Genomic DNA, 27,681 nt, shown 5'->3' with positions numbered 1-27,681 from the left:
AGATAGGTAGGCTGACAGAGCCTGGGACCACAGAAAGGAAAAATCATCAACTCCTCCCCCAAGGGAGCTGGCAACCTCATTAGAGAGAATCTGCCTCTAGAAGATACCCAGTGCAGACAGAGCTTCCAAAGGTGTTGGGGACCATACAGGAAGGGACAACAGGGGACGAGAGGTGGGTGGTTCTCACCCACCAGAAGGTACCAGTGCTTGACCAAGAGGATCAAATTCTTCAGCTTGCAGGGGCGAGTGTTGACAAAGTGCCTCCTCAGATCGGTGAAACAGGCAGTGTACGTACCAGCTGGGGACCCACAGTTAATAAGGTCTGCATAGACCTGGGGACTGGGCTTGGAGTCCGATCTGAGCTGTCCTGTAAGGAAATGACACTGAGATTGCTTTATCTTGTGTCCTGCCCGGTGCTGGGAATACACCTGAGAGGTCATGGATTCTAGTCACAATGGGTTGAGTCCACATGGGAAGAATGGCCTGTCTGAAGCCTTCAAAGAAGACTCTCTAGAAATCTGAAACTTTAAAGCTGAGGAACTTCTAGGCTCTCATTTTATAGATGAGCTTACTGAGGTCCAACATTGGGGATCTGTCCCAGGACACAAAGGGTACTTATATGGCAAAACTTTCCCACCTTGGTTGGTAAAATCACAGAAATCCCCAAATGCAATCAGAGTAAGTCCTTTAAATCAGCTCAAGGATCCTAGGGGCTTGGCCATTGGATGCTTAAAGCAACCTGTGACATTACAGAAGAAACATCTGCCCCAAAGCTATAAGAGTCAGGCAGATGATTTTGTACAGCCCTGCCTCAGTTAAATTTAATTCACTCACACATCAAGACAGCCCCCTCCTGTTGTCCTTTTTGAGAATGAAGGACAATAAATAGACTCAGTTTGGAGAAAATACAGAAACACATACAGATATTGAACCTGGAAAAATATGATTAGATAGAGTGGGGAAGTAGCTTTAAGGAGTATGAGCCTTGGAGCAGAAAAGAGAGTTTAGTTATAGACTTAGGAAAGGAGCAGCTCCTGGAAGTCCACCTGAAGGCATTCTGAATGCTCCCGACCAAGACATATTGAATTGCCTTTGCCCAGTGTGCTAAGTGTATGCTTTATGACCCTTTTCCTCTCTTCCCAAAGACATTGTGTGTATTCATGGGAGAGTATACCCTGGGGTTGGAGGTTGGGGAGTATCTTGTACCAACTCTTCTTACCATCCCATATTTAGTGAAAGGAGAATTCAGGAGTAGGAGTAGCTGTCCACAGGGGTAACAATCACCTGGGGACCCAATCTTGGAGAGCAAGTGAGGGGACCAGTCCAGAGCAAGTCTCGTCTCTGGGATGAGATGTCTTTTCCTCCTGGAAACGTACCTGAGGTTCCTTCCTTTGTTTCACACAGTAGAGTGAGAGACGGGGGACTTACTCGAGCAGTTTCATTAGGTAGCTAAGTGATGCCATAGATAGAGAGTAGATCATGGAGTGGGGAAGACCCGAGTTCTACTACTGCCTCAGTGACTTATGAGCTGTGTGACTTTGAACAAATCATTTTACTTCTGTGCTTCGGGTGTCTTCTTTGTAAAATGGAGATAATAATAGATCCCATCTCCAAGGATCTTTGTGAGGACCAAAGGAGTTCCATGTGTAAAGCACTTTACAAATTCTAATTCTAGCTATTTATTGTACATGATGCCAGCTAATGAAGGTCTAGGTCATGGAAGAAGAAGGAGAAGGTGGCCAGATTAACTCTCTAAGGACTCTGAGTGCTCCTTAGTCTATAGTCCCAATTCTGTCACCTTTGTAAGATTAGACTCACCCAGGGCATCAAAGGCAGTCCTCAGGGACACGTCCATCCAGTTGTGTTGTGTCGCCGACATGAGTCGGAATCTCAAAGCTCGAGCATCCTTCTGGGCAGGGAACTGAAGACTCAAGCTCTGGGGATGGTTCTGCCAGCAGGCTTCCAGCTGTGCCCGGATCTCCGTGAAGCTCTCTGGCTGCCAGGCCCCTTGGTCGGCAAAGGCCTTGAAGCAGCTGAGGAACACGACAAGGTCTGCATCAGAGCCGCCTCTCAGGACCGTGCCCCGGCCATAGGAGCCACCCTGAGGGGGAAACAAGACCAATATATTGGGATTTTGGGATCTCTGCAGAGTTGGAGGGGATTCTTGAGAATCAATGTAGTTTAATGGGTAAAGTCTTAGATTTGGAGATAATAGAAGTGGATTCAAATCTCCTTTGGCTCTGCTATCTCTATGACTTTGGACAATCCACCTCTCTGTTCGGGACTGAATTTCCCATTCTTTAAAGTGAGGGAAATGAATTAGATGACTCTAAAGTCTCTTTCTGTTCTAAATTTATAATCTTATGATCTAACCCAACTTCTCTTCTCATATAGATGAAGAAACCAAAAGTCAGAGAGAAGCAGTGACTCTTTTTATAGAAGTAGTAAGTTTCAGAACTTACTGCCATGTTGTCATGGTACCATGGATGCCATGCTGTCTGGTTCTGGCATCTGTGTAATAACAGGTTGTTTTCAAAATGGTTCTAACTTCAACCCTTTTGAGGTAGGCAGGCAATATCATCCCTGTTTTACAGCTGGGGAAACTGAGTCCCAGATTGGGGAAGTGATTTGGTCAGTGACCCTAGGTTCTAATCCCTGGCCTTGTTATTATGCACTTGGGGGGCTTCCTTCCATGTCAGTTTACCAGCCCATCAAAGGAAGAGTTGGCCTAAATGATCTCTAAGCACCCTTCTTGCTCAAATATTCTGTGCTTCAGATCCGAGTCCAGAATCCAGGGCTCCTGGGTCCCGGGTCCAGAGCTCTTTCTGCTGTTCCATGGAAAGGACTGTGTCTCTCATTCCCTCCCTCCACCATATCGAATCAGCTGCCAAAATTTGCCAATTCCATCTCTGTGACATTGCCCCTTCTTTATCCCTTAGTTCAGTGTTTTACCCCTCTAGTTCAGACCCTCATCACCTCTTGCCTGGACTATTCTAAAGTCCCTCAAACTGGTCTCTCAGCCTCAAAACTCTGCCCTCTCCAGTTTATTCCCCCCACAGCTGACAAAGTGACCTATCATCCCCCTGCTGCAGAAGCTTCAGGAGTCCCCATTGCCTCTAGTCTGTCACAAAGTTACCTGCTGGAATCTCCAGCGTCCTCCTGGGCAGAGAACCGGAGGCTCAAGCTCTGGGGATGGTTCTGCCAGCAGGTTTCCAGCCCGGATCTCCGTGAAGGTAAAGTCCTTCCCAGACCCGGTCCATATTCCCCTTCCAGAATTAAGGTAACTGACTTTAAATCCCCTTTCTGATGTGTCCACAATGGCTTGCGACTGTCCCCTTCCTGCTGCTCCCTCCCTTCAGTCCAGCTGAAAGCTGCCACTGAAAACAGCTGGATTGTGGGCTTCTTTTTTTTCCAATTTCATTCAATAAACTTTTATTAAGCACCTTCTATGTGCCAGGCTCTAGTCAAATCCCACACCACCTCCTCCTGGAGGCCTTTCCTGCTCTCTCTCCAGTGTTGCTCCCCTCGCATATCCCTCATTGCTTTTAAAATATTTCTCTATTTTGATGTTTCCTTCAATAATTATCCTCAGTATCTACCACTGGTGCATAGTAGGCACTTTAAGTACTGCTTGTCTGCTGATCCGTTATGCCGGAGACTCCCCAGCCTCCGAGGATCTCCCGGATCATGCGCTCTTGCCCCCGATCCCCGGCCTGCCTTGGGCTCCGCAAAGAGCCTCCCCCCACTCACCTTCAGGACTTTGGTCACCCGGACCCTGGAAGCGGAGTTCTGGAAGCACTTCTCCCGCAGCACCTTGCAAATGGTGTTCACCGCCTGGCTCAGCTGATCCAGGAAGTCTCTGTGCGGCAGGAGATCCTCCTGGACAAACTTGTCCAGGTCCCTGGCGGGCGTCCCGGCCAGGCCCATGGCTCGGCTTTCCGCGCGCAGCGTTCTGAGAGAGGCCTGAGCTTCCTGGGCCGCGGGCTGGCTTCAGAGTGGCCCCTCTCGCAGATCGCGGCCAGACTCCCTTTCGGCTCGCTCCCCCACAGGTGGGCGACTGCCCAAGGCGTTCTCGACTCCCATTGGCTGGCAGGGGAGGGACGGCTCCCGGCCCTGAAGGCTAGTTTCGTTTCCTCTGAGAGGCAGACCTGGCTGATGCGGGCGGAAAGAGCAGGAAGGCTGGAGCCGGGAGGGAGAGGCGGGGATGAAGGGAAGGGAGAGGAAACAAAACCGAGAGCGCTGCGTTTCCTAGGAAAGGGCCTTAGGGAGAGGGGGGACCGCCACCTACGTCACTGGGCTCTCCTTTTCCCGGCACATCTGCGGCTTGAAGGAAATCGTACCTTCTTCTTAAATTCTACTCATCTCTTACTTTCCAGTTATCCTTCTGCCTGAATCCTTCCGGAGCTCTCCAGTACTCCTGCTCTCCTTTCCCTCTGGGTGAAACTCTCCTCCCCTTCCAGCTCTGGCCCAACTCCTGCCCGGCCCGGGCCCCTAAATGAGGGAGAGCACAGCTCGTGCCGCCGCTGAGCCCTCAGGAAAAACCCAACCCGCTGACAAAGGCTCTGAGTCTTGACAGGACACCCGAAATCCTCCTCTTCCAGCTGAGGAGGGGGGTGATCTTGAGCCCCCGGGCTTTGAAACCAGGACTGATCATTATAATCAGTCAGAAATTGGCCGCCTTTTAGGGCTGTTTTCACACAAGTTATTATATTTAGCAGCTACTTTATTATCTTGGTTCTGTATATTTCACTCCGATAAATAGGACACGGTGGAAAGACCATGGGCCAAGATAGACCGGAGGTACAAATCTTGCCTCTGATTCTTAGAATCTGTGTGATCTTAAGCGAATCACTTGACCTGAATCTGCCTCAGTTTCCTCATCTGTAAAAGAAGGATAATAATAGTACCTGACTCTTAGGATTGCAAAAAGTATCAAATGAGAGAATACCTGCACAGGGCTTTGCAAAGCTTAAAGAAAAGGGACAGCTGGATGGTGCAGTGGATAGAGTACTGGCCCTGGAATCAAGGGGACCTGATTTCAAATGTGGCCTCAGACACTTAATGTTTTTCTAGCTGTGTGACCCTAGGCAAGTCACTTAACCCCAATTGGCTGGCAAGAAAAAAAAAAGAACCTTAAAGGAGAGATTTGCAAGATCTGGGCCAGATGTTCCAATTCTTGACTGTTGTGTCTCTATGACACCTCATCTAATCTATTATATATAATTAATATATTAATTATGTTAAACTCTTCCTCAGCCATTGTTATAATTTATTAACAAATTATAAATTATTATGTAATTATCAACAAATTATTAAATTAATTGTTAATCATTTGAATCAATGATTATTAATGAATAATTTGTTAATTATTGTGATGACCGTGCTAGCACCTCAGCCAGGGTCAGGATAAGCAAAAGTCCTTGCTCTTTATTTTTGGTCTTTAGGGGAAGAAGTGAAGGGTGTCTTCTGCAACCTCCTTTCTCATCCACCACAAAAGTGACCCTGGCTAGTCTTACTCCACCCCCTAGTCCATTTTACAATCCTCTGTATACACCAATCATCGAGCCAGCACAGGATAGTGGGAAGGGCCTTTTTCCAAGCATATGCCCCTAGAGTATTGTCCAATCGGTAGTTAGCCTCAAGTGTTCGATTGTCTTGACCTCAGTGCATTGACTCAAGAGTTTCAGCCCTCTACAAATTATTAATAATTATTAATATATTAATTAATTATAATAGTCTATTATTTATAACTAACATACTAATTATGTTAAACTAATATATACTAAATTATTAATAATAATAATGATAATAGCTAACAATTATATAGTGCTTTATGGTTTGCAAAGCATTTTAAGAATATTGTCTCATTTGATTCTCAAAACAACTCAGAAGTAGAAGCTATTATTATTCCCATTTTACAAATGGAGAAACTAAGTTAGGCAGAGGCTAATTGGCTCATCACACAGCAAGTAACTGTGTGAGTAAAGATTTGAACTCATTTCTTCATTACTTCAGGTCCATCACTCTAAGCACTGTATCACCTTCTCTTTAATTTTTTATGTGTTTTGTTTTTATACCATGTTCATCTCCCTTTCTCCCTACTTAGTGAGCCATCCAGTGGAAAAATAAAAGATAAAAAAGAAAAAAGTGGGGGGAAGCAGTCAAAATAATCAAAATAATTCCCCCTCCCCCTAGGAGAAAGATTCATTTTTTCCTGATCTTCTCTGGATCAAGGTACACTCATTTCTCTTCATAATATGGATTGTACATCTATAACCTATATCTGATTACTTACTGTCTCAGGAAGTGGGAAGGGGAGGAAAGGACAAAGAATTTGGAACTCAAAATTTGAAAAGAAAACAAATATTAAAACTTGTTTTGACATGTAATTGGAGAAATTATAAACACAAATATGTGTGTGTTTGTGTGTGTGTGTGTGTGTGTGTGTATACATATGTATGTATAAGACGTTTCCTGTCTGTGGGAAAACAAGTTCCCCTATTCACTACTTGTGATTCATAGGATCATAGATTTACAACTAAAAGGGACCACACAATCCAACCCCCTCATTTTAGATTTTTGTTGTTATTGTTTGCCTGACTCTTGTGATCCCATTTGGGGTTTTCTTGGCAAAGAAAATGGAATAGTTTGCCATTTCCTTCTCCAGCTCATTTTGCAGATGGGAAAACTGAGGTCAGATTTGAACTCACAGCAGACTTATCTATGTATACATATGAATATATGTATGTATATGTGTATGTATGGATATGGATATTATACAATAAAAGTTAAAAAAAAAAAACCTTCATACCCTTTGACCTAGATTCCCATGATTAATTTTTTTCTATCCTAAGGAGATTATTAGAAGAAAATCAAAAAGTAGTCTACACAAAACTAATCAGAACAACCCTATTTAAATGAGGGGACAGCTACGTGGCTCAGTGAATAGTGAGATAGGCCCAGAATCAGGAACACCTGAGTTCAAATATGGTTTAAGACACTTTCTAGATGTGTGACCCTGGGCAAGTCAACCCTGTTTGCCCCAGTTTCCTCATCTGTAAAATGAGCTGAAGAAGAAAATGGTAAAACTCCTCTAGTATCCTTTGTCAAGGAAATGACCTACGAGGGTCATGAAGAGTTGAACAACAAATGATGGGAATGGGATGAAATTGTTTTTATCTGTTTCAATATATTTGATTTCCTTTGTGATTTATTATTTTAAGTTGGAGTCTTACCAAACTGTTAAAGGGGTCCATGATACACAAAGATTTAACACCCCTATTCTAAACCTTGTAGTCCTAAATGTCAAAGGATAACGTCTCCAGGTGCTAGTAGTTGTAAAACCAATCCTCCCTTAATCAATGTTAATCAGTTGTATTTTTCCTTACACATCTGACAGTTAATCAAACTTATCTGATGATCTGAACAGCATTTATTAAGCATCTATTATGAGACAGACATTTTGCTAAGTGAAGAAGAGAATAAGATGATTTAAAAGCTGTCTCAACCTTCAATGAGTTTCTGGGGGGGGGGCGCCAGGGGGAGTGGGGTCAGAAAAGGTGTTTTACAACATGTACACTGAGAAGTAAATACAAGTTGAAGAGAATGCACATAGCAACACATAGACCAGAGGTTTCTAACCCTGGGGTCTATGAAAATTTAAAACAGTATTTTGATAACTGTATGTAATGTATGTACACTCTGGCCTTATTGTCCCAGGGCCAAAGAAGCTATATCCACTCTCAGTCTTCCAGGGCACCCTTAAGAGTTTGGGGTGTTTTTTCTTGACTGCTCTCGGCTTGAGCCATCATTGGTTCTATTCCTCCATTGTTAACAGCTTGTGATTGGTGCCTCATTTAATATTGATTAGATATTTATTATTATTATTAATGTTTATTATTATTTATTAGATATTAATATTTATAAAATATTAGCTATTTTATAAAAGGATATTTATGAAAAGATAGCCAGAATAAACATACGAACATTTTCCCCAGCATCTCTGGGCCATATTCTCCTGTCTATCATGTCAGTAGAGTAGGTTCAATTTGACTCAGGTCCTACATACTATTGGTTCCATCAACTTTGTATCCAGAGGTGACATCCTTGTCTCCACCTCCACTGGGCTGGGATCCTTTGTACCTCAAGGAATCAGTACTTGTAACGCAAAACCAAACTTTGGAGTGATGGGCTGATGAGAAGTCTTCTAGGCTATTCTAATTCATGATGTGATAGACTCCAGTCTTTTTATTGGTCCTCAGGCTCCCCCAAGAATACTAAGATTAAAGTTGGCAGACACTTTTAAATGACCATAGTTAAAGAAAATCCTTTTTATCACATGATTATTATCGTTGGGTCATTTTATATTTCTGACTCTTCATGATCCCATCATGGGATTTTCTTGGCAAAGATACAGGACTGGTTTGCCATTTGCTTCTCCAGCTCACTTTACATGTGAGGAAACTGAGGCAAGCAGGACAAAGCGATTTGCCCAAGATCACATAGCTAGCAAGAATCTGAGGCTGCATTTGAACTCAGAAAGATGAATCTTCCCGATTCCAAAACCAGTGCTCCATGCACTATGGTGCCTCCTAACTGCCTTATCATATGTGTACTGATACACAGAATATCTACAACATATCCAATTGCTCCAAGATATTTTCTTTATGTGTCATCATGATTCTCCTAGAAATAAGTTTTACTCATAGAGAGACATCATCTCAGACACTCTGGATATGTCTCAGATTCCAATTACATGTTTTTCAATATAATTGGTTTCCTTTGAAATCCTATATATTTCATTTTGTGTATTTTAAATTATACTTCTGAGAAAGAGACCACAGGCTTCACCCAACTGACCAAAGGAGTCCAGGATGCGATAAAAGAATAAGAATCTTAGACATAAAAACATGATCATTTGAAGAGGGGGTTGGGTGGAGCATGAACAACTAGGAAGGGCAGAAAAAGCAGCCTGGAGGAAGAGGAGGGAAAATAGAGCTTTGGAGCAACCCAAGTATTCTCAAAGACACAAAGAAGAAGGGGGCATGTACCAGGCATGTATTTTCCTTTTAAATAATTATTTGGCCTCTTCTTCTGCTACAATTTTCTTCTCATTGCTTCTCCATTGCTGTGTGGAGGTAACCCTAGACTTTTGAAAATCATCTCCATAAAACCCCAGATCTGATGAGTTCCTTTAACCTGGAAAGCCTCCAAGCATGTAACATGGCTATCTGTTGTCCGAGGACCAGTCTACCTGAGTTCAAGAGGACACATCATTGCATGATGGAGTCTAGAATATGATGACAGCTCCGGAGGAATTATATGGGAACCTATGAATGGGCAATCTTCACAGGTCTTTGCAGTTATTTATTGAAGTAAGCACCACATTTTATCAACAAGGAAACTGATACCTTGGGAGGACAATGTGGCAAACTACACTAAGCATTTATTATTGTTGTGAGAGGCTTCCTGCAGCAGGACACTAGTTCTCAAAATGGCAGGACACTAGTAATGAAGAAAAAAATCATCTTTACTTAGTAAGTCATTGGCACATATGATGTGTTCAGGGGAGAGCAATTTCAGCAACAAATAATGTTCAGGATAGCAATTCTTAGTCCACCAAATGTTGGGGTTCATTCATGTGAAGAATTCACAATGGCCATTCTCTTTGGCAAAAGGTAGATTTATTTATGAGAAGAAGTTGTAGACAAAATGGAGAAGTACGATAGACACCAGTAATGGAAAATATGTTCTAGAGTTGGGAGAGAGTTAGTAAGGAAAGGAGTTTTAAAAATTAACAATGGAAAACACAAGTTCCCTAATGGAACTCACAATTAACCAGAAGAAAGGGAATATTCCATGCTCCATGGGAGTATACCCATAACCGGCAGGCTAAATCCATAGAGGGATTTAGCACCCTAAAAAAGTATAAGAAAGAGAAAGACATCATGAGGTATGGTGGGAGATGAGAGGAGAGACATCACCTGACATGGAGGAGTGGAAAGGGGAAAAACACGATGAGGCAGGCTATAACTCAAAGGGGGTTCAATAATGATGGCACGGGCCATGGACAGATTTATAAGGGAAATTTAATCTTAGGGGTTTCTTGGATTTTTGACTGTTCATAGCAAGATGAGGTTACCCACAGTCTCCCCAGAGAGTGGTTCTATAAGGTTAAACTGATCCCCAACAATGCCCTTCCCAATTGTCTCAGAGAGTCATTTTATCAGTGCTTCAGGCTCTCTCTGACAACCTCACCTAGTAACCCAAGACCTCATCACATACAGATCAAGGATACATGCTGATTGTGCCAGGAAGTGCCTGACTTCCCCTTGCCATGTAATGAGATACCATGTAAATGGGACTGCTGCAGCAGTGTCCAAAGAGTGAGATGAATTCACTGGGCATCTCTTTTCATGCTATTTAACCTCCAGGTGCTGTATCACCTTGATATAAAAATACCATAGTGTTTCTAGCTGTCTAATAGGCAGTATTAGATCAGATATCAATTGTTCAACAAGCAATTATTAAGTCCCTACTATGTACCAGCTATTGTGCTAAATGTGGAAATATAAACAAAGAAAAAAATAGTTTCTGATCTGAAGAAGCTCACCATCTGTTAAACTGTGATATTTATTTTTTAAGCTTTTTATTTTCAAAACATACACAAAAATAATTTTTTTCCACATTGACTCTTGCAAAATCATACAAGGTTGACCACTAAATGATGGAGTTTAGACAGTTCTGGAGGGATTATATGGGAATCCATGAATGGGCAGTCTTCACAAGTTCCAAATTTTCCCTCCTTTCCCCCACCCACCAGATGGAAAATAATCCAATACATATTAAACATGTTAAAATATATGTTAAATCCAATATATGTATACATATTTATACAATAATCATTCTGCACAAGAAAATCAAACCAAAAAGGGGAAAAATGAGAAAGAAAACAAAATGCAACCAAACAACAACAAAAAGAGTAAAAATGTTATGTTGTGGCTCACTCAGTTCCCACAGTCCTCTCTCTGGCTACAGATGCTTTTCTCCATCATAAGACCATTGGAACTGGCCTGAATCATCTCATTGTTGGAAAGAGCCACAACCATCAGAATTGATCATCATATAATCTTGTTGCTATGTACAATGTTCCCTTAGTTCTACTCACTTCACTTAGCCTCAGTTCACGTCAGTCTCTCTAGGCCTCTCTGAAATCATCCTGCTGATCATTTCTTACAGAACGATAATATTCCATAACATTCATATACCATAACTTGTTCAGTCATTCTCCAACTGAGAGGCATCCACCCATATAAACTGTGATGTTTAGAAGAAACATAATTATTTTATTTTATTAATAAGATTAGCATGTTTTTAATAAAAGAGGCAAGTGATGCTTTCAAATGCCAAAGACCTCTTATGGCAAAGAGTTCACAGTTTATATGGCCATAGAAAAACAGGTAACTCTAAGGGTGGCAATCAATTCTGACTGGTTAACAATAACAAGAAAGTGATAATTAAAATAGGAAATAGGCTATATTACAATAACTTCTAGCATATATGACTTAGCCCTATCGATTTCCATATCACCTGTTTGACAAAAGGAAGAACCCACATTTTCTCAGACCTGTTGAAGTAAACACAATAAGCAGAAATCGACCTGTTAAACCAAATTTAGAATTTCTCTTTCTTGGTAAGTCTTTGAGATAGATTTTCCACACTGGCTAATTGCTGAATAAAGAAGTCGAAAAGGAGAAAAATCTTAGTCTTGATTCAATAATTAGTTATTAATGCAATAGAGAAATGATCTTTTTTTTTTTCCCCAGGGGAGACAACATGCTAGTAACTACACACGAATGAGATATAGATAGGGAAAATCAGAGGCGGCTTGAATTTCTAGCTGCACCATAGTCTAGGGATTACAGGATCATAGCATCACACGTCCAGATTCAGAAGATCCCCAGTTCTGCTTGTCCTGTCCTTGTTCACTTATATAAATCATCCCTCCAATAGCTTCTGATAAAAATGATTGTATTGATAGAACCACACCAGCCTCTAATCACCTTCAATTTGAGAGTTGGGAGGCACTTTAATAGCACTCTCCTACAATGCTTCCTGTTCTCTCTTTGAGGTCACCAACAGCCAGGGAATAGGGGGTACAGACTCAGATAATGGGTTCCTTCAGGGCAGGAGGTTTCTTGGAAGTAATAGTTGCACTCTGGATCACAAATGGAGAAAGCCTCTTATCATTGACAGCGTAGCAAGATGCCCTTGCTTTCCTTCAGGGTCTGCTCCACCTGAAAAGAAAATACATTTATTTATCTTGGAGAATCTGTCTGTCCAGCCTGGAGTCAAGGATCCTGAATTCAAATTTGATCTTAGATGCTTGCTAGCTGAATGACCCTGGGAAAGTGATTTGATTTCCTCATCTGTAGAGTTGGTGAAAGACATGACAAGAAAATCCTAAAAAGGGTCACAAAGAGTCACTGAAAATATCTCAATTGTGCTAGGAAAATTGCATCCAAGTCCTGATGAAATGTGTGAGAGTCATGGTTAACAGTTTGAAAGAATTCTCTTAAAGTCATAAAAGAGTTTAAGCCATAGCTGAGGGGCTAGTCTCTAAAGGGAAAGCTTACTTAGCAAGCTAACAGCCTACAAGGTTGTAAATTATAAGAAGGAAGATAAAGAAGATCATATTTTAGGGAAGGAGACAAATAAGAGGGTTTTTTAATACAGGAAATATTTATTTTATGCTCTTGTAAGAATGGGTACCAAGTTAGTAGACACACCTTTGAAACTCTCCAAAGGCAGCTTTTTATTTCCTATCCTGAAGCACAAGTTCCTTCCCTGATCTCCCATTAATTGGATGTTACAGAAGCTTCACAACATGAATCTCCACCCCTCATTCAAATAAGAGCTTTTACAAAAAGACAAATAAGTTAGGATGGATGTTTTATAGGAGACAAATAAGGAGCAACAGAGAAGAGGTTTTAATTGCTCCCCATTCCATTGATAGATATGTAGCTTTTATTACTGTACATTCATCATCTAGATGGATAATTTTGAGTAGATCCTGGGCTAACTCATAATTTTCCCTCTTTCTGTCTTTTACAGTTTTTAGAGAAGAAATTCTGGGGAAAGGGGCTGGGAATTCATTACTGCTTCTGCTATTAACTGGATTTTTTTTACCTTATTCAAGACATTTCTCTTCCCTGAGTCTCAATAACCATATCTATGAAATGGAATAGTATAAGCTCAATAGGGCTCAGTGTACCATGGTGCACTATGGGGGTTGGTACAGAGTGGAAGTAAACTGTTCCATTCTGGAAGCCAAGATACTTTCTCCCTCTTCCTTTCCCTTCCTCTCTTTCCCTCTCTTCTTCCTTTTCTTCTCCCCCCTCCAGTCTCTGTCTCTCTGTGTCTCTGTCTTTTTTCTTCTCTTCTCTTCTCTTCTCTTCTCTTCTCTTCTCTTCTCTTCTCTTCTCTTCTCTTCTCTTCTCTTCTCTTCTCTTCTCTTCTCTTCTCTTCTCTTCTGTTTCTCTCTGTATGTCTCTCTCTTTCTCTCTGCTGCTTCTATCTGTGTCTGTCTGTATCTCTCATCTCGACTCTACTGCTTGATTTAAAGGTTCCATTGAAAGTGGTCTTCTGAGGTTCAGTAGATACAGTAGCAGCCCTGGAGTCAGGAGGACCTGAGTTCAAATGTGATCTCAGATACTTAACACTTACTACTAGCTGTGTGACCCTGCACAAGTCACTTTATTGCCTCTCAAAAAAATGTGCAAAAAGAAAGTGGTCTTCCTTGGGGTAGGCCAGAAAGTGGGGGGAGAGGGGATAACTATTATGGGGTTCAGTTTGAGGTGGCAGATGTGGAATCAAGGAGTATGTCCCTGAACTCTTTTAAATCTCAGACCATGGGAAGTGCTTTTCTCATGGTGCCTTAAGATAGTCAGAGCTTGACCAATCAGGCCCTTAGGAGTAGACTTCCAGATTTCCACTTCAGATGACCATTAGGCTGGGGGAGGATGTTGTGCAGAGGCAAAGGATGCCTGAGTCCATGGGAGTGTCACATGTATACCCACCACGCACACACAAACACACACACACACGCACACACACACACACGTACACACTCCAGAGAAGGTTTTTACTCACTGGCACGTTCCATGGCTGCACAAAGCTCCCATCCAAGTTTTGAAAGCAGGAAGCAGTTGACCATAGTTCAGCTTCTTGTGCCAGCTTGTCCCAGGACCATTTCTTTCCACCCCCTACATCACCAGTTGGATCAGCTGGGTCCAGGATCACTGGCCTGAAGGATAGAACAGAGAGTTGAGACTAATTCAGAGATTCCTCCCAGGTCAATAAAACCAAGAACACATTTGCTCCAGGAATGCCCTTCTCCAAATCCTTCAAGAAACTTAGAATACAGTGCTATCAATAATGGCCATTTCCATAATGTTTTGTAGTTCAAAAGTCTTCTGGATCACCATTATTCTTTTAACAGGCCCTATGAAGGGTCCCACAGAGGAGGACCAAAGACTGAAGAAAAATCTTGCCCAGAGTCATTCAATTAATGAGTAAGGGGATTAGGGAAACAGACCCCTGGGGACCAATTTCCCTGGAAGACTCAATTTTCATGTTGGCAGTAGTTAAGGACATGATCTTATGACAGAGGAAGTTCTGGGGAGACACAGATCACACAATAACCATTGAAAAGTATCATATATATATATATTGAATCCTGATCATTTTTCAAGTTTCCATAGGGATCCAGTAAATATGTGTATAATTGGATTAAAACCAACAAGGGCTCTTTAAGGACCGGGGAGAGGATTCTTTCACCAAAGGAATAAAGCTTGAATGGTAGGACTTAAGAGAGCAGTAAAAGGAAAACATTTTGGATAGCAAGTGAGCCCTCCTAGAATGTCTGATACCATATCATGATGTCAATCTGACATTCCACTTACACATGAGATCATTTTATGGGCGGCAGGTCATGAGTCAGAAACTCAGCAATAAACTTAGCTTTCTGTTTGTAAGGGGATGGTCTGAGTCAAGGCAGAAAGGATCAGGAGACCAGAGCCATCAGCTTGCCAGATTTGTTGATTTCAGGCTTTTCTGATACCTGGATTTATTCAGCAGGAAACACAAGAACTTTCCAATGGTCACACTTTGAAAGTCATAATTGACAATTCAGTAGACTATTAGCTCTTGGCTTTGTTCAGTCAAATAGAGGACAGAAGCCCATATGAACATAGCTACCTCAGAAATCAGTAAGGGCTAAAAACCAGGACTTGATTTATGATTTTGTTGATGGAGATTCAGGAGACTGGAGGCATAAGTTTGAAAGCTGACTCCCATACCTGTGTTTCCGGAGCTGGTGATAAAGGTGATTTGCAATGGTCTCATTATGAATATCATAGTTGACAGTCCAGTAGATCATGAGCTCTTGGTACTTCTTGATAAGGGTTAGGACTGTCAGAAAGCCTTCAGCTGTAGAGAATTGATCTAACTTGCTCCCCTGCTCCCAGGCATAGACAGTCAGGAGTTCCACTGCATACTGAGGGGGGAGAGAGCCCTCCATTTTCTCTTTGCACTGAGAAGGAAGAAAAAATAATTAGAAATGCACCCTAAGCCTTGAGCAATAACTCTGGGAGTCTCTGGCACAATCCCCTAAGAGAATGTAAGTTACGTGAGAGTAGGAATTGTTTTCTTTTCTTGTACTGATATTTCCAGGGGCATATAATAGTTACCTTCTAAATTCTTTTGATTAATGGAATGAAACAGTCCATCATGATCATATTGCTTCCTCCTCAAGGCATGAGGAAACCATCTAGCCCAGCTCCTTCATTATACAACCAAGGAAGGGGCTAGGGGACTTCGGTCACACAACCAATGAGTGGAATAATCACTCACTGCCTTCACGCGTTTTCCTCCTGGGTGACCACAGAAGATTCTTACCATTTTGTACCAGTGTTTCACCAATCGGATCAAACTTTTGAGCTTGGTGCAGCGCTGTTTGAGGAAACGCTTCTGGAGTTCTGTGAAGCAGGTGGAGAATTCCCCCCCATTCCAGGGTCCATTTATAAGTTTGATGTAGACTTGGGGGTCAGGTCTGAGGTTTTCAGTCACCTGGCCTGTGAAGGGGAACAAACTCAGTTCAGTCAGTTGTTTAATTAGCAGCAGCTTTATTCTGAACACCATGCTTAAGGGAGTGGGGATAGGGTGCTAGGGGCTAGGGGCTAGAGATAGGGGCAAAAGGCCAACATTGTCTGTCAAGACTTTGCAAGTAGAAAAAAGAACATATGGCTGACAATACTGGGCCCAAAGAGTGTGTCCTGGAGAAACTCAAGGAAGAAAGATCACTGAGGTCTGAAGGCATCAATGAAGGCTGCATAGAGGGATAGGATGAGACCTGGGCCTTGAAGGATGAGTAGAATGTAGATAAATGGAGTAGAAAGAAGGTGTTTCCAAAAGGGAGCATGATCCGAACTTGGGTTTGTAGATGGGAATGGTTATGATTTGTTCATGGACCAATGAGGTAACCAACTCGACTGGAGCAGAAGAGGAATATTGGAAATGGAGATAAATGGGCAGTTCTGACTGTTGTTTTGGTGTATCTAGCTGCAGGTCTGGGCACACTTGCTGTTTGCTATCTGCCAGTCTCTTAGGTGTCTGTTTATAACTTTCTGTGTCTGCGAAAAGAAAGGTTTATTCTGGATCATAATTAGTGACAGCCACAGATCATAAGATTCTAGGACTGGAAAAGACTTCAGAGATCATCTAGTCTGGGATTTCTTAAACAGGGGGCCTATAAAACTTTTTTTTTAAAAATCTTTTAAAATAGCCATTTAAACCAAATTTGATTTTTAATAATCTGGTTTATTTTATTTTACATAGTTAAAATGATCATTATAAAATTATATTATTACATAAAATTATTATTCTGGGAAGGGGTCCTTAAGCTCCTGCTATTTATTTCCAATTTACCCTGTTTACAACTTCGATGTACATAATTTCTGGAAGGCTGTCTTCCCCACTAAACTATGAGCTTTTTTGCCAGCTGGTGCTGTCTTTTACCTTTCTTTGTATCCCCAATGGTAAGCACAGGGTCTGGCACAGAGTAGCTCATATTAAGCTGCTGCTTAATAAATGTTATTGATTGACTGCCTGATTAGACTGACAAACAGATCTAGAACACCCACAACAGAAAAGAAACGCGTCTGTGCCAAGTACTTTAAAAATGTGATCTCATGAGAACTTTATAACTAAGAGAACTTTGTAACAACCCTATAAAGGTAGATGATATGATGACCTTCATTTTACAAATGAGTAAAGTGAAGCAAACGTAGTATAAGTAACTTGCTCAAGGTCACACAGATACAGCAAGTGTCTGAGTCTGGATCTGAACTCAGATCTCCCTTACTTCAGGCGGCTTAAACCACTGTACTACCCAGCTGCCTATCGAGAAACCTTAATTTAATCCTGCTCTACCAAGCCAGAGAAAGGCAGGATGCGAAGTTACAACAAGCGGCAGAAGTGGGATTTGAAGCTCTCCTTTTTGACTCTGAATCTAGTCATCTGTTCCCTGCTGGAGGCAAAAACAGAGACTGGGTGCTGGGCGGAGAGGGAAAGTCTTACTGTTGGATTTCCAACTGAAGTTGGGGCTGGGAGAAGGGGATTGGGCAGGCTCTGTCCCTCTAGTAGGAGGGTTTCCTATCTGAGCTGGGGTTGGGGGCTTCTCACCGAGAACATCAAAGGCTGGAAGCACATCAAATTCCACCCACTGGCTGATCTTGGTCGACCTCATGGTGAAGCCGAGAACTCGAGGATTGCTCCATTTGTTGACCTCAAATTTTATGTCAAACATCCACTCTTTCTCACGCTTGCATTCTTCCAACTGTTTCCTGATTTCGTCAATGAACTCCCCTCGCCGGTCTATCTGGTCCTGGTAGCTTTTGAGATCGCTGAGAAATACGACCAGGTCTGCATCGGAGCACCCTTTCAAGGCTGTGCCTTTCCCTGATGACCCTCCCTGAAAGGAGCAGAAACTACAATTACCCCTGAAGGAACAGCAATTTGGCCACAAAGAGGGGAGGAGGGGACACAGAAAACCAGCTGCCTCCTCCCCGTTCATCCTTCTGCTCTGCTCTGCTCTGCTCGGCGCCACTTTCTAAGCCTGTTCTAAGCCCCCAAGGAAGGGTCCTCCCCCTTGCTCTGGGCTTCTCTCTTTCCGGAGCCTTCTTCCCCTGCCCAGATTCTCCGATCAGCCGGGAGAAGAACTCACCTTCACAACCTTAGACACCCGAACTAACTTCTTTTTCTCCTGGAAACATCTCTCCTTTAGGAAGGAGGCGATGATGTGGATAGCATTTCCGATCTCTTTCTTGAAAGTGGTATCAGGCAGGAGATGATTCTCGATGTAGTTATCCAGGTGCTTGGCCCGGGTGTCCCAGAGATTCATGGTGCCCCCGAGAGCCTGCATGGAGAGAGAGAGAGAATCAGAGCCCAGAGTCGGGCTGGCTGGGAGCTGTGTGGCTGCTTTGCCCCTCTGCCTCTCCCTTAGAGGCGCTCCGGGACCCTCCTCCCTAAAGGAGCTCCGCCCCTCTGTTCAGTTTCATTTTCCTGAGCAGGGCTGGACCGAGAAGGTTTTTCTGCAGCTACACTAAAACCGCAGCTGTTTTAAAATAAGTTTAATTGAAGCACTTTATGTTTACAAACTAGTCTTTTTTTTTTTATTAAAGAAATAATATCACCCCCCTCCCCCATGGGATTCTTTTTTAACAAGACAAAACGCAATGACTTGGCCCTTCGTTGGTTTAAAAAACAATGATACGTTCTGAAGAGCAATTTGGAGCTACACCCAAAGGACTGCCAAACTGCATATCCTTTGATCTGGAGATGGCACTAGTGCTTCTGTTTGCCAAAGATATCGTAAAAAGAGGGAAAGGACCCACATGTACAGAAAAAAAAAAAATATATATATATATATATAAAACATATATATATATATAACATATATATATATATATATATATATATGTTTGTGATAGCAAAGAATTGGAAATTAAGGGATACCCATCAATTGGGGAATGGCAAAACCGAGCTGTGTTATATGAACATGAGGGAATACCGTTTTCCTATAAGAAAGGATGAGCAGGAAAGAGTTACATGAACTAATGCTGAGTAAAGGGAGCAGAACCAGGAGAGCGACCTACACAGTAACAACATTGTGCGATGATCAACTGTGACAGACTTAGCCCTTTCCGGCTATACAGTGATGCAAGGAAAATCCGAAAGATTTGGGATGGAAAATGCCATCTACATCCAGAGAAAGAACTATGGTATCTGGATGCAGATTGAAGCATACTACTTTCACTTTTTTATTTGTTTTTTTTTCTTTTTAAAGGTTTTCCCCTTTTATTCTGATTTTTTTTTTTCACAACAAGACTAATGAGGAAATATGTTTTACGTGTAAAACAGTCAGGTACTGGAATGCTTGCTGCTTGGGGAAAGGGAAGAGAAAGGAGGGGAAGAGAAAAATTTGGAACTCAAAAGGTTCCAAAAATAAAGGGTGAAAACTATATTTATATGTAATTGAAAAGAATAAAATACTATTAAGATTAAAAAGGGGGGGGGGGGAGAGGGATGGCAGGTAAAGATTAGGAGGCAGCCCAGAGCCCAGCCCTATTCCGGAACATGAAACTGACCCAGGTGGAGTTACCTGACCAAGGAGTGTCTTCCGGCGTAGCAAAGAGATTGAGGAAGTGAGTAGCTGAGCTCTTAGTGAGCTAGGCTTTGAGTCGGGGAAAGACCCTGGTCTGGATTCTAGTGTTTCTGGAAATAACTGACCCCCTTACCTCCAGATGGAACCCTCTTTTGTCATAAAACAATAAGAAGAAACAACCCTACCAAAAAACCCCAAACCTCTCTGACAATGAGGAGAAATTCTGCCCTATTCTTCCTCTCTGCTAGAAGCGGGGGAGAGATGGCTCATAAGCAGTTCCCAAGAACCATCATTGACTTTTCTGTCATCCAGATCTTAATGAAGATGTTGTCTTCTGGTTCCCCTAAAATCAGCTCAGCTTCGTCTGGTACTGGTCAGCGCCTGCCCTCTTGGAGACCAGTTCCAGGAGTCTATGCTCGGGGGAGGCTCCATTTGCCTGAACTGTAACTCTGAGAGGCATCCTGGGTAGGAAATTAACATCTAGGTAGTATATACCATGCACCAAGCAGTGTGTAAGTACTAAGAAATATCTCATTTGAGCCTCATAATCAATCTTTGAGGTCAGTGTTATTCTTATCATTATTTTACAAGTGAGGAAATTTAGGCAAACAGGTTAAATGACTTAGCCAAGGGCACTCTTAGGGCACCCTTAGCCAAGGGAACTCATGGTCTTGCCGAGTATCCATTGAGCCCTGCAGTTACCTATATGTAAAGGAGATCATCTACAAGTCTGTACCTTGAAGTAATCTCTTCAAACTGTGCCATGGTCCTATAAGGAGCACTAAGGGGCAGGAGACTTGAATTTTGCCTTATTACGAGAGAGTTTCTTTGGGTGGGGGAGCTTGTATTGTTTCTTTAAAAAACAACTAGCATGGAAACATAAAATGCATCAATTCGCTTATTTAAAAATAGGTGCAGTCTTTTATGTAAAAATAGGTGAAAAATCAAGAAGAGTTGGAGCAGAACTGGGGTCCTCCTGGCACAGTCCAAGATTTGAAGAAAGACCCCAGACAAGGTATTAACTGGTAAAAAGTCAAACACCTTTGAGCTACCTCCAAAGAAACTCTTAGCTTCAAGGTGAAGACGCCCAGAAATAGTTGGGTTTGGCTGGAGCTTCAACAGGAACCACAGAAACTTTCACCTCCTGGATTGAGTGAGAAGGTGGGTGTCTGAGTCTGGGAAGGCAGAGGGAACCTTGACTGATTAGGAATGACAGGTCCAGCTGTGCTGCTGAGATGCCACCTTGGGTGAGAAAGAACCAGGACCCAGAAGTACTGAGTCAGTGAGGCAGAGGCATTGCCAGCTGCAAGGACTTGTAGCAGTATGGAGCTTCTGATCTGGGGTTCCAGAGCAGAGGGGTGAGCTGCAATGAAGCTAGAGGTACCATCCCTTATCCCACGATCAGTGGAGCTTATAAGAAATACTTCTTATTTTAAGAAAATGAACAAGCAAAGAACCAACCATATAAATTTACTATCTTCTGAGAAGGGCACTGAAGTAAAAAAAAAAAAAGCTTCTACCTAAAAGAGTATATTATAGAAGAACTAAAAAAAGAATTTAAAAATAAAATTAGAGACATTGAGGGAAAACTAAAACTAAAAATTGAAAAAAAAAAACCATGCCAAAAAACACAAGAAGATTATGAGGGAAAAAGTTAACCAACTAGAAAAGGACATATAGAATCTTGAAGATGCAAATAACTCCTTGAAAAAAAGAATTGGGCAAAAGGAAGCCAGTGAAGCTATAAGAGATAAAGAAATAACAAAACAGAATGTAAAGAATGAAAAAATAGAACAGAATGTATAACATTTTATTTTTTTATACTTTTTATTATTATTATAGCTTTTTATTCACAAGATATATACATAGGTAATTTTTCAGCATTGACAGTTGCAAATCCTTTTGTTCTAACTTTTTCTCTCCTTCCCCCCACCCCTTCCCCTAGATGGCAGGTTGACCAATACATGTTAAATATGTTAAAGTATAAGTTAAATACAATATATGATGTATAACATTTTATAAGAAAAACATCTTATAAGATCTGGAGAACAGATCAAGAAAAGAAAATGTAAGAATAATTGGACCACCTGAAAGCTGTGACCCCCCAAAAAGAACCTTGACATAAGAATTGCACAGGACTTATCCAAGTCCTGAAATCATATATGTGAGTAATCAAAAGAACTAGACTGTGGCTAAAAATATCATATCCAGCAAAATTATCCATAATATGAAAAAAATTGGCATTCAACGAACTTGCAGATTTTCAGGACTTTCTTTCAACTAAACCCAAGCTCAACATGGACAAATTGTTTATGTTTTTCACATGGAAATATATACCATATGTTTAAGACTGACATCCAATCGGGCAGCTTAAAAGAAAGATTTATACAAATGAAGTGCAAAGGAAGAATAGTTGCAGAGACATTCATGGAGGAGAGGAGGGCTTGTAGTTCTGAAAACCTACTCATGTTAGGAATGGGTTCAATAGGCAACACTATATATATATATATATATATATATATATATATAAGGTATAGCACTCTCCAAAATCTATAAAGAAATAAGAAGGAAGAGAAGAGAGGGGGATACAAAGGGTGGGGGAGGAACACAAGAAAGGGATCAGTGGGTAGGGAGGTAAAGTAATAGCAAGGCAAGTTAAGGAACAGAATTAAAGTAGAAGAATTAGCAGGGATAGGAAAGAAGAGATATATACAAGCATTACAACAGGATCAAGAGTCAAATTTATTAGAAAAAATACAGCTAGTAATCATTGATTTTAGAAAAAGTCAAACTTAAAGGTTCAATCAAGAGAGAAATCTACATTATGTGTCATCCATATTAATATTGTTTCACATGGTTACAAATGGGAAAATACATATGTATATGTGTGTTTGAGACTATGTAAATATATATATGTATTTATATAGATATATGTATATGTGTGTGTCTATGAATGAATGTGAATGTACATATATATGGGGGAGCAGTATATGTATATGTACATGTGTGTGTGTATAGTTGAAATATCTATTAAATATATGTCTGTGCTTAACATGGTCTGCTTGGGGAAAGTGGGGAAGGAATGAAAGAGTGAGAGGAAGAATAAAGTAAAGTTAAAAAAAAGTACAAACAAAAGAACAAATTTTTTTAATTTAAAAAAAATTCAGAGAGGTTCTTAGTCCCAAAGGAATAGAAAAAAAATAGGAATTGTTTTTTAAAGCAATGCTGCTTTGACAGTTGCCACATGTCTTTTTTCCCCAATCAATATAAAGCTAAAAATATGTCTCATAAAATACCTGGTAATTAATTGTCAACAGAGAAAGAATTATCTCTTTGTTCTGGTCTAAAGAGTTATGGTAAGTGATTAGTAATTTAGAAACTCTAAAGAAATTGATTTGGGTTTGGAAATAATTCAAAGAAATAAAAAGCAATAATGGAAAGTTGAGAGTGTTTCCATGAAGTTTTTTGAATACAAGCCAGCTAAAAATGATGAAATCTTGTGCAAATGAAATTGTCAAAATTGATGTTTGAAAATGTTGTAATTTAGTAAATTAGAAAATCTAATCAGTCCTTGTACAAACAAGGGGAATAATAAATATTTATAACTCTCTCCCAGGATTGTTGGGAAAAGCACATAGTTGTGAGGTGCTTAACATAATATTTGGCTTGTGTAAAGGATGAGCACTATAGCTTTCCGACACAATATAATTGAACAAAATGCTATCCCATTTCCTGGCGCTTTTTCTAATGGTCAGGAAGGTTAACATAAGAAATTACAAACTAAGCATCTTAAAGTATTATTAAAAACAAATTTAAGCAACTTTTTAGACATGGAAAAAGCCTGGCACATGGTAGAACTACATAAACTACTATGATTAGCATGAAAATGCCAAGGATATCAAGATAAATGACTTTCTATGAATTGAAAAGTTTGAAAGGTATTTAAATTGTTATTATGTTTTAAATACAAGAAGGCTAAGAGAAAATGTTAAAACAAAATTCTTCCTCTTTTTGATATGAATACTTTTATAAATATTTCAATTATGTAACTATTTAAAATTTATATTTTAAAATATATTTATTATATTTTTATATTAAAAAAATTAGAAAATGATGAGAGTAAATGACATTGTTGGGAGAAAGAAATATGGTAAAATCATCTTAGGAGATTATATTTATGAAATTTTTGGGGATGCCCAGTTGACAGGGGCTCCCTTTGGCTTTATCTGCAGAAAGAGGATGATAGTTGTAAATAGAGGAAATTTGTGAAATTTTGCTACTCTGCCATTTGAGAAAATAGGGCTTCTCCCACCCAAAATAAATAGTAAATTATAGTAAATAGTAAAGTGGATGGGTTTGGGGATCATCTGGAAATTCTTGTCAATGTACTTTTTAATACCATTATTTTGAACCTACTGTTGTTCACTGTGTATACACTTTTGGTAAAGAAGTAGAAACAGCAATACAAGGCAAACAGGTCTTTTGGATCTGAGTGACAGAGGAAGGTAAACCAGTCCTTCCCAGAACTTCTATTACCAGTATGATTTTTAATTCATAAGGACAGGGGTCATTGCGATACACAAAGGATAATAGATTTAATTAAACAAAAGTGACAGCCATTGATTCAATTTGTGCAGCTTTTAATCAGCTCACCTTCAAATCATACTCATGGTGGCCAATCTGCTAACTTGTGAGGCTCTTAGAGCATTTACAGAAAAAAGAGTTTTATTATGCTCAAGTTAGTCCTTGATCAAGGAAGAACTATTCCCCAGTTCTAAAGCCATAGCTCTCATTCACCAGAGAATTTTAATCAGATGGGATTCATTCACCTACATGGACTCTGTTGGGGGAATTTCACCTTTGTATTCTAGAAATGACCTGATGTTCTCCTTTGGGTTTTATCTGCAGAACAGTGAGAGGGATGATAGTTGTAAATAAGTGAAATTTGTGAAAAGTTGAAAATTCTAGATGAGAATTTGAAAAAAGCATCATTGAGCCCTGAACTCTAGTTAATGAAATTTTGCTGTTTTAGGAAGAGCCTCTTGGGACTTCAGTTTGCTACTATTCTAAGTCTTGAATCCAGGTATAAGTGTGTGACCCCTGCATAAAACTGCTGTTCAAGGGAAATGCCATATACTTCTGCAGTCTAAGGACTGCCACAGGAGAAGGTCTGTCCTGGGAAAGTTGAGAGAATGACATTGCGAAGGGGAAGGAAATACTCTCTTGATCCATCTCCATCTTAGGAAATAAGAAAATTTTCCACCTGGCCAATTCTGATCCTGGCTATGACATTCTGATATACAATTCTTGTGACATACCTGAAATCAAATAGACTAAAGCTACTATGAAGAAGAAGAGGGAGGAGAAAATGGAGCAGGATGATGATGAGGAGAAACCAGCACACACTCTGTATGCAGAAGCAGTGGAGCAGGCACACTGCTGGCTGTGGGCACTTACAGGAGGTATTGTTCTTTGTTTTGTTCTAGGCCAGAGGGGAGAATTAAAGGAAAACCTGAAGCTATAGGCATCATCTCCCATACCACAGGACTAGACGTCAATACGAAAACAAGTTGCTATAATTTTTTTAAAATATGCAAGCAAAGGAGAAAGAACTCAACCATAGGTAATTACTATGGGAATAGGGAGATGGGAGTTCATTTTCAGAGAAGGATACTGAAGCAGAAAAACTTATCCTACCCCAAAGAGTAATGTCAAATGGTCATTTGCCCCAAAATAATTCATAGAAGTAAAAAAAAAAAATTAAAAAATGAAATGAGAGATTGAAGAATTTTTTTAAATAAGAAAAATTCAAGAAAAACAAGATGATAAAAAGTCAACTAACTAAAAAAGGCAATCCAAAATCTTTTTGAAAATTTACATCTTTTTCTTTTTAAAAAGTTTTTATTAAAGCTTTTAATTTTCAAACCATATGCATAGATAATCCTCAATATTCACCCTTGTAAAACCTTGTGTTATATTTTTTTCTCCCTCTCTTCCCCCTATCTTCTCCCCCAGATGGAAAGTGATCCAATATATGTTAAACATGTGCAATTCTTCTATACATATTTCCACAATTATCATGCTGTACAAGGAAAATCAGATCAAAAAGTAAAAAAAAAAAAAAATGAGAAAGAAAACAAAATGCAAGCAAATAACAATAAAAAGTGAAGATGCTATGTTGTGATCCACACTCAATTCCTATAGTGCTTGCTCTAGGTGCACATGGCTTTCTTTATCACAAGACCATTGGAACTGGTCTGAATCATCTCATTGTTGAGAAGTGCCACATCCTTAAAGTTGATCATCACATAATCTTGTTGCTTTGTGCAATATTCTCTTGGTTCTATTCACTTCACTTAACATCAGTTCCTCTAAGTCTCTCCAGGCCTTTCTGAAATTATCCTGCTGATTGTTTCTTATAGAACAAAAATATTCCATTACATTCATATATCATAATTTATTCAGCCATTCCCCAACTGATGAGCATCCACTCAGTTTCCAGTTTTTTGCCACTACAAAAAGGGCCACCACAAACGTCTTTGCACATGTGGATCCCTTTCCCTCTTTTATGATTTGTTTGGAATACCGGCCCAGTAGAGATACTGCTGGATCAAAGAGTATGCACAGTTTGATAACCCTTTGGGCTTAGTTCCAAATTATTCTCCAGAATGGTTGAATCAGTTCACAACTCCACCAATGTATTAGTGTCCCAGTTTTTCCACATCTCCTCCAATATTCATCATTATCTTTTCTTGTCATCTTAGACAATCTGGGAGTTGTATAGTGGTACCTCAGAGTTGAGAGATCCAGAATCTTAAGGGAGAAAATAACTCCTTGAAAATTAGAATTAATCAAGGGGTAAACTAACAAAGTTATGAGACCAAGAAATACTGAAACAAAATATAAAGAATAAAAAAATAGAACAGAAGGAATTAGATAGAGAAGGACTGGGAGTTCTGGAATGTCACTGGGAAATGGCTTAAAGAAGGAACAATGGATATATATATCTAGATGGTATAGAGTCATCTAAATTCAGAAAGAAAAAAAGGTAAGGGAATATGGAGGGGATAAAAGGAAAAGTAAAGGATTTTTAGAGAGAACTCTATTCATTCATATTAGATCTAGATGAAAGAGAACAACATATACATTTGGAAGGGGATAAAAGTTTTCTAAATTTATAAAGAAATAAGAGGGTGAGGGAATAGGATAAGAGCAGGCTATAGAAAGGTAAAGAAGATTAATAGAGGTGGGATTAAGGCATGTAGATTAATGGATATTGAATAAAGACAGAACAGAGTTTTTTATAAAAGCTTTTTATTTTTCAAAATGCATGCAAAGATAGTTTTCAATATTCACCCTTGCCAAACCTTGTGCTCCATATTTTTCAACCTCTCTCTTCACCTTCCTCTCCCCATAAACAGCACATGATCCTATAGATTAAACATGCAATTCTTCTAAACAGATTTCCATATTTATCACGCTACACAAGAAAAAACAGATCCAAAAGGGAAAAAAAAAAAAAAAAGAATGAGAGGAAAAAACAAGCAAGCAAACAACAAGAAGAGGTGAAAATACTATGTTGTGATCCACATTCAGTCCCCGTGGTCCTCTCTCTGGAAGCAAACGGCTCTCTCCATCACAAGTCTATTAGAACTGCCCTGAATCACCTCATCGCTGCAAAGAATCAACTCCATCACGGTTGATCATCATATAATCTTCTTGTTGTTGTGTACAGTATAGAATAGCATATTTAAAAGAGTATAAAATGTTTCTAAATTCAATTAGAAACAAAAAGGCAAAAGGAAAAGAGGGAGAGGATCCTTGGGTGGCGTTAAATGGGTTAAATAATAAGAGAGTAAAATAGTAAGTAGAAGCAAAGTAGAGGAATTAGGAGGAATAGGAAATAGCAGGTACACACAAGCAAAGATCAGGAGTAGAATTTATTAGGTTTTAAAAAA

The 27,681-nt window shown here is 40.2% G+C and overlaps 1 protein-coding gene across 1 annotated transcript in view; it reads right to left on the bottom strand.

Moving 5' to 3' along the window:
- The window catches only part of OAS3 (2'-5'-oligoadenylate synthetase 3), a 45,959-nt gene extending 27,413 nt beyond the window's left edge, over positions 1-18,546 (bottom strand). The window contains 9 exon segments of the mRNA XM_031948572.1: positions 192-367; positions 1,819-2,101; positions 3,751-3,990; positions 12,249-12,296; positions 14,152-14,305; positions 15,360-15,592; positions 15,958-16,133; positions 17,743-18,031; positions 18,284-18,546. Of these exon segments, the coding sequence (XP_031804432.1) occupies positions 192-367; positions 1,819-2,101; positions 3,751-3,990; positions 12,249-12,296; positions 14,152-14,305; positions 15,360-15,592; positions 15,958-16,133; positions 17,743-18,031; positions 18,284-18,481 (1,797 nt within the window). The 5' untranslated portion in view covers positions 18,482-18,546.
- Between the last annotated feature and the right edge of the window lie 9,135 nt (positions 18,547-27,681).

Source organism: Sarcophilus harrisii, chromosome 1 (genome assembly GCF_902635505.1).
Source record: "Sarcophilus harrisii chromosome 1, mSarHar1.11, whole genome shotgun sequence".
NCBI lineage: Eukaryota > Metazoa > Chordata > Mammalia > Dasyuromorphia > Dasyuridae > Sarcophilus > Sarcophilus harrisii.
The sequence above is the reverse complement of the archived record's forward strand: the minus strand, read 5'-3'. Positions and strand labels throughout refer to the sequence as shown.